Source organism: Drosophila biarmipes, chromosome X, assembly GCF_025231255.1.
Source record: "Drosophila biarmipes strain raj3 chromosome X, RU_DBia_V1.1, whole genome shotgun sequence".
NCBI classification, from domain to species: domain Eukaryota; kingdom Metazoa; phylum Arthropoda; class Insecta; order Diptera; family Drosophilidae; genus Drosophila; species Drosophila biarmipes.
In genome coordinates, this window is record NC_066611.1 from 9,472,152 (window position 1) to 9,479,649 (window position 7,498).

Consider the following 7,498-nt stretch of genomic DNA (forward strand, 5'->3'; position numbering starts at 1 on the left):
ACAAATGTAATTGTCACATTTTTAGTTTCGATGCGTAAGGTCCATCTCTAGTTACAGCGCTTTTTTCGTATTAGCGTTTAGAATCCACAGCCCAAAATCGATGTGCGCATGCGCACCAGTTTAGGGGAATTTCGTCCCCTGATTTGATTTCGAGATGAAATATACTCATTACATAACTTCCCAATTTCATTACATAAATACCAATTTCAAGGAGTTGCAACGAATATATAATTTTTTTAAAAACTAGCTTGGTTTTAGGGAGGGGAAAGATCAGATCCCTAACCTGGAATAGCATCGATAACATCGATAGCCGATTATCCCACGTATCGGCGCTGCATTGCGGCTCACCACTGGAGCTGTTGGTTTCCGTTTCCGCAAAAGTGTCGGACTGGTGAAGTGAAAAGTTTTGGGAGTGAATTACTTGAAAAGAATCCAGTCGGAAGTAAAGTGATTAACCTCGCACTTTTAATATTATACCAAATTACCTTCAGTTTGGTAATACAAGGCTACACCAAAACAAGAAACCACAAATTCTCCGGCCACCGGTAAGTCAAAGCTATCTCATCAAATAAACATGAGCTCAATTGTTCGGCGTTATAAGCAAATCGAATGAATATAAACAAATGGCCTAATCGGAAAATAATACTGCGGGAATTTGCTTGGTGCAGTTCTACTTGCTGAGCGTGGAAATGCTATGCATAACAAATCGAGTAAAGTTACTATCTGTGTTCGTACATTATAATTTCATTGCGGAAAAAACTAGGGAAAGGCCCACATTCTTTTCCAATGTAATGTAATTGGCGAATTTTTCGTCCGGCAATTGTTCTTCCCCCTCTTTTCTATAACCGTCTCGCTCTTTTCAACACCAGTGTTGGTAAAAGATGTTTGTGACATTTGCCCATATTATTTCCTTTTCAGTTAAAATTATTTTTCTGGAAGTCGAATTTTAACTGGAGATTCTACCGCGGCCAAAATAATACTAATAATAAAAATAAGAAATGTCCATTTTAGGCCCTTGAACGAATATCGTTATTTGCGCCGGGTAGGACAGGGGATCTGGTGGCGCGTCCCTATTTTTGGGTCAAGTTAATTTTTATTTTTTACAAGTCAAAATAATGATTTTGGTACCTAAATTTTATCCCAAATTATAAAATACTTATTTTGTGATAACAGGATGCCTTGCAAACGTAGTAATCCAACTTTGACATTTTATATCGGTTTTATAATAATAAATTATTTGTTTGCTTGAAATTGGGGCATATTTTAAATTTATGATGCTAAATTTGGATTTGTTTCCCGACGCAGGTAATCGCTATCCCCGTTCCCAGGATCTGCTGACTCCGGAGAAGTCGAACTTGCCTGACTCAAGGTCTCGGAGCAATCAAAGTGCAGTGCAGGAAAATCGAGGAAATCCCTGGAAAACTCCGGTCAGGCATCCATAGCCAAGATGCAGATGTTCCTAGTGAATATGCTTCTGGAAAAGCCTGCTGGCTCCTCCTTCGCGGTTTACAATCAGCCTTGCGTCTCTCCATGAGGAATAAGGGGTAGGTTCTGCCCGCTTCCGAACTTAGGACGAACTGTTGAACTTCTCCTCGCTCTTTTAGGTAAAGACCTCTCTGGAGCGGGACCATACAGCTCGGAGGCCAAGGACGCCAACGTGATGTAGCGCACCAAGGGAATGGAACACCACGAGTCTATGGTGCGTTTCTGGTGGCTTTCGCTTTCCTGCTCCTGTCCTTTGGCCTGCTGCACTTGGGTGACAGGCTGGCCGTGGGACTCGTGGCCCACGTGGAGCTGGTCACCCGGGTGGAGCAGGCCAAACGAGAGGTGGACGAAGGCGAAAACCACCAGGGACGAACCAATGACTCGTGGCGTTCTAGCTCCTTGTTGTGTTCCATCAATTTGGCATCCTTTGCCTTCACACTGTGTGGTCTACCGCCTGCTGATGGACGCCAAGAAATCACATGGCCTGTTACCGAGGTAAGCAAATAGTATATAGTATTTATGTACCATTATTAATATATTTCTTCACCTAAGAAATTCTAACTTTTGTTTCTTATCTTCCTAAGGTATTCGACGATAAGGACTGTATGCGAGACAAATCAAAGATCATTTTGTAAATTAATTAAAATGATAGCGCAAAAATACATATGAAAATTCTAATTCAATATACGATTTAATGAAATTGTCATTTACTTTAGTTGATATATTTATAGGTCTTAATGAATGCACCCTTTCTTGCTTTCTTTAAATATAATATGTATAAGCGAATACACAATCAAATAAATATATCAACTAAATATTAAATATAAATGGCGATTAAATAACCAAATGTGGACAAAGCTTTAAAAAAAATGATTGAATAAACATATAATTCTTAGCAAATCTAAACATAGAGGTGTATAATTTCGTTTTTATTTTCGTGTTCAGGAATTTTAAAATATTTTTCTCAGGCTGGAATCAGGGTTTTCCTCCCAGCCTGGATTAATATGTTTTTTTTTAGCCTACCCCCCGAATTTAACATAAATTCGTAAGCATTAAAATAATTTAAAAGTAACCGATGGTTGCCAAGACATCGATATGAGTGGGATACTCCAAACATATCGATAGGACTGTTTTTGAAAGCAAGCAACAAATCGATGACGTCGATGTTTCCATCGATACTTCTTTTTACATCACTACTAGCAATTGATTGCTTGTTTTTTGGACGCACTCGGGCCCCAAAAATTTCCTTTTTCGGCGTTGAACGATGGAAGCCCTGGTGAACTACAGTAGCGAGGACGACCAGGACGATGCGGGCTACCAGATACGGGTAAATATAGCGACGCGGCAAGGCCGAAAGCAGCTGAAAAACAATACAAAAATTCGCACTCGCCGTTAGAGCGCATTTTGTGTACACATTTCCATCACTTTTTTCTCTCCTCATTTTGCCTGTGTGTGTGTGTGTGTGTGTGCGAGTGTGTGCGAGTGCGTATGCGTGAAAATAGATAACTGATCACCCAAAAAAGAAGAAAACCACCCAAAAACCCCCTAATTTAGTTCAAGTATCCTAGTGCTTTAGTAAAATAATGCGAATTTGCTGTTTCTGAATAGTTGCAAAATTCCCCTAGGCACCACAGCAACAACAACTGCAGCAGCCGCCGCACGCTAGAGCGCCAACAACAAACACTAGCAACCTCCTGAGGCAGAAGAGCACCAACAACAACAATGACTACAGCTACAACAGCAGTCCCTGGGAGAAGGAGAGGGACAGGGAGTCGGAGCGCGATAGGGAGCGGGAGCGGGATAGGGAGAGAGCGAAGCGACGCCACCACACTCCCACTCCCCCGCTGCCGACGTCGCAGCAGCAGCATCACAGGAGCAACAGCAGAGGCCGCGTTGATGAGGATGAGGTAAAGAATTGCCGTTGCACAAAATCGATATACTCTCTATGTACCATTTGCTATATACTGTACTATACTATGTACATACATAACTATGTGTGCCTGGGTTGGAGCGGATGCGAGTGCGAAAGCGGAAGCGGATCTTCCTTGTGCCAACGGCACCTACAGTGGCGGGCAGAAGAGTAGTAACAGCACACTGAAAATCAATAGTGCAGCCTTGTTCAAAATTCGCTGAGCCAAAAAATCAAGGCCAAGTGGCATTTTAAGTTGAAAGTAGGCATGACAGCTATTTATCTCTTTAATTGGGGCAGCACAAATGTAAATAAACACAAGATAATACCACACCGCATCAAATCAATAATGCAGCCATGTTCTCAATTTCTCTGGCCAAGTAAAATTTGTATAATTAGGCCGCCGGCATTTATAGGTCAGAAGTCAGAGCCAACAATAGGCTACTATTCAATCAATAATGTAGTCTTGTTCCCATTTCCTTTGTGTCAGGAAAGGCTCTGAAGGTTTTGAAGAACTTTTACATGTCTGTAGGATATCCAGACTTATAACCAAGCCAGTAAGTTTTTAGAGCCTTAAAATGACAGTGGAAATACTAATTCTGGACCTCTTTTATATAAAGAGAAAAGGTATTAGACAAGTTGCAGAAGTTTTAAGTTCATAAGACTGCAAGATAGATATGCCCCATAAGATTCAAGTGATAATTGTAGTTTTAGTAGACAATCCTACACTATTGTGCTTTTACTAAGTAGGCGTCTGCCCTCCTCAAAGCTTCAGTTCACCCACAACGATCTCAACGATCGGCGACATGCGCTCCAACCCTCCTACCGAAAAATAAGTGTAAATTTAGCCACTGCCAGCTTTTTATGAACAAAAAAAAAAGACAAATGAAAATCCAAAATTCTGTTTCTGTCGGTCTGCTTCCGATTACACACTTTGTTGTTGTTGTTTGGCCAGCTTAGTTAAGTTTACAAACTTTATATGCCAATTACTATTTAAATGACTAAACTCTACCATTTTATTATCGTTGTTGTTGTTGTTACGTAAACGAAACCAAATCAAAACTGAAAAACTGAATCAAAATGAAAAGCCATTTTCAAAAAAGAACCAAAAAAATAACAAAAACCTGACCAACGACCATTGACGATACCCCGATCGTAGTAATCGCTCGATAACCAATAGCTACTTCGATAATGCGACAATCGATCAGATTTGTAGAGACTATGTACATGCATATATAGTCTTGTGTGCGACCTTGTGGCTGTGGTGGTGGGTGTGTGTCGTCCCCCACCGAAAAAAGCAAAAAAAAAAAGAAAAAAATATTTTTCAGGACACACTCACCACCCACACGCCCGCTCACACACACACACACCCACTCACTGGTGGCGAGAGAGAGAGAAAGCGAAAGCGAAACAGAAAGAGAAAGAGAGAGAGCTCAAGCCGCACGAAAGTGAGTATACAAAACAAGCGATCAAATAGAACTTAACAACTCTCTAAGCAATCTAGGATACCCTGGCAAGGACCTCGGGCCCCAGCTGCTGGCCCCCCGCCCACAGTCCATCCTCCATTATTCCTAGCATCTAGAATCTAGCCTCTAGACCTAGATCAGACCCCTAGCCGCCAGCGCAGATTCGTTGATTCGCTCTAATGTAATTCTCCTCGGTGGGTTGCTTCTTCCCGTTGCAGGAGCCCCGGGGCAGCAGTCGCCACCGCCAGGAGCGGGACAAGGACAGAGAGCGCGAGCGGGATCGTGAACGCGAGCGGGACAGGAATAAGGACAAGGACCGCGAGCGGGAGAAGCGCGATTCGGAACGCAGTCGCGACAAGGGGCGCGACAAGGATCACAGCAAGGTGAGTCAGTTTGCAGTCCCAGAACTTTTACTATGTATCATCCATAATATTGTAAAGTAGGATTAGTTAAAAAATAATTATTTGTGTGTACATATAAACTAAAAACTATTGTACAGTACAAAAAGAAATGGTACCAAATTAATAAAGAAATCAAAATCAAAATTAAAATCATTTTTGCCCTTTAAAACGTAACAATTTTGTTCTAAAGTTGTCTGTAAAGTTGCGTATCAATTGGATAAAGAAAATATTCCAACCTTATAAGCAGGCTTATAAGGAGTCAGTACTAGAAAGGCATATGTTGATATTAAAATCTAGTTAAATCACCTTAAAATAAACTGTTCTTTTTTAAAACGTAACTATATTGTCAAGTCATTTCCAAGGATTCATATATAAACTGGATAAATCTCAAGAACATTTCTCTTTGTCAACAACTTTAAATTGTAGCTTTTTCCTGACTTCAGAAGTTGTACTTTCATTCTAAGTTATAACTTTAAACGCATTAGTTCAATTTTGGGCTATCCAATTGATTTATTTCATAGGGAATACCCATATATACATTTTTTTTAATAAGTTTTTTTTGAAGTACCTTTGTTTATTTAATATACCCGATATTCACCCGATATAACTTTTATTTTAAGTCTAAGGCAAAGGAAAATAACAAAGCCTAAGCATAAAGCATAAAAACGAATTAAACAACCAGGCTTTGGAAATTCTGGCTAAGATCGAACACTAGATTTATAATCTTTCTCGTTTTGTTACCTCCACCTAACTAATATCTAAATGGATTTTGCCTTCCAGGGCGATCATCGCCACCATCGTACCAAAGACGGCAACAGCCACAGGGAGCGGGAGAGGGAACGCGACCGGGAGCGGGAAAGGGAGCGAGATCGCGACAAGGACCGCGAGCGCAGGCGTTCGGAGAAGAGCGGTCGCCACCACAGCGGCAAGGAGCGCCACCACCATCACAACAACTCCTCATCCTCCTCGTCAGCCGCCGCCGGCGGAGCGGCCAGTGCAGCTGGGCGTCGCTCCTACGATGACCGCAGTCGTCGTCACCGAGACTCCCGCTCCCGTTCCCGCACGCCCACGGGCACACCGCCCACACGTCGCCGCCAACAGACGCAGCAGTCCCGCAAATACCGCGAACGTGAGTCGAGCAGTCGCTCCAGATCTCCCAAGGAAGAGCCATCCGTGGCGCCTCGCACTGCAGCCGGGGCCGGAGCTCATCTGCTGCTAGGAAAACCAGTCAGCGCAGGAGTAGGACCCTCGTCGGCGGCCACAGCCATAGCAGCAGCATCTGCAGCCATTGCGGCCGCAGCCGCTAGTGGAGGAGGCGGTGGCCTCCTGCCGACCCCCAACTACGCACCTAAGATACCCTCGCTGATGTCCTTGGAGCTGAGCACGCCAGCGGTAGCGACTCCTGCCGTAGAACCCCCCATCCAGCTGCCCAGCTACTACAACCCGGGCATCATCAATGCCAACCGCTATGCGGAGCAGCAGCAGAAGCGCAAGCTGCTGTGGGGCTCAAAGAAGGCCGAGGACTCGGCGAACAAGTGGGGCAACGCCCACTTCTCGCAGGACTCGGACGGCAAGGTGGCCTCCAAGTTTATGCGGCTGATGGGCATCAAGAACGCCGGATCGTCCGGCGATGGCGAGGCCAGTGGTGGTGGCGCCGAGCAGGCGGAGGCCAGCAACGGCAGTGCAGCCGGCGATGGGGTTGGCGGCGGAGGAGCTGCAGCACGGAGCGAGGGAGGCGGGAAGGTGCCCACTGATGTGCAGCAGCGCCAGCGCATGTTCTCCAACATGGAGCAGCAGTACGAGATGGCGCGAGCCGCCACGCACACGATGCGCGGCGTGGGCCTCGGTTTCGGCTCCCAGCCGCGCACTTTCTAGAGGCGATCGGCGAGGAACGGGCTCCCAACCAGGCTGTAAATACCATGCCACCCACTCAACTCATTAGTCATGTCAAGATGTTTCTCCTCAACCACTTTTTGTTTGTGTTGAGCAAATGTTTTTTTGATTTCAAATAAACGTTGCAACCATATTTATGAAATGGCTTTCTGTTTGCTATAAAAGTGGGATGCGTTCATTTGGATGCATAATAAAAACTACAAAAAGTAGAAAACTAAAGCAAAAATAGGTATTATAATTGAATGATATTTTCTTAAAGAAATCTCGATGTCATAAAAGGGGTAACATTTTATTTTGACGCCTTGTCTAAAACAAATTAGTGTAGAAAACCAGAGACAGAAAAA

General features: G+C 43.9%; 1 protein-coding gene and 1 long non-coding RNA gene across 5 annotated transcripts; both read left to right on the forward strand.

Annotated features, from left to right (window-relative positions):
- Window positions 1-391: 391 nt before the first annotated feature.
- On the forward strand, window positions 392-2,168 carry LOC108023943 (uncharacterized). 4 transcript variants are annotated; one of them, XR_007764710.1, is made up of 4 exons: window positions 392-545; window positions 1,306-1,544; window positions 1,605-1,980; window positions 2,070-2,168. It is a non-coding gene; the product is annotated as an uncharacterized LOC108023943 (long non-coding RNA). The 4 variants fall into 4 exon arrangements; XR_007764711.1 differs by lacking the exon at window positions 392-545 and having other exon boundaries at window positions 1,177-1,544; window positions 1,605-1,699; window positions 1,881-1,980; XR_006368133.2 differs by lacking the exon at window positions 392-545 and having other exon boundaries at window positions 1,177-1,544.
- Window positions 2,169-2,663: 495 nt separating this feature from the next.
- LOC108024012 (arginine/serine-rich coiled-coil protein 2) lies at window positions 2,664-7,287 on the forward strand. The gene is made up of 4 exons (XM_017093771.3): window positions 2,664-2,812; window positions 3,111-3,392; window positions 5,079-5,243; window positions 6,042-7,287. The coding sequence occupies exons 1-4, from the start codon at window positions 2,750-2,752 to the stop codon at window positions 7,134-7,136; spliced, it is 1,605 nt and encodes a 534-aa protein (XP_016949260.1). The 5' UTR covers window positions 2,664-2,749; the 3' UTR covers window positions 7,137-7,287.
- The last annotated feature ends 211 nt before the right edge of the window (window positions 7,288-7,498 follow it).

Excerpts from the sequence above, each read along its gene's own strand:
- LOC108024012 (XM_017093771.3), top strand. The coding sequence starts at position 2,750 with ATGGAAGCCCTGGTGAACTACAGTAGCGAGGACGACCAGGACGATGCG. Across the intron at positions 2,813-3,110 it reads ATGCGGGCTACCAGATACGG|GCACCACAGCAACAACAACT; the intron begins GTAAATATAGCG and ends AAATTCCCCTAG. Across the intron at positions 3,393-5,078 it reads GCCGCGTTGATGAGGATGAG|GAGCCCCGGGGCAGCAGTCG; the intron begins GTAAAGAATTGC and ends TTCCCGTTGCAG.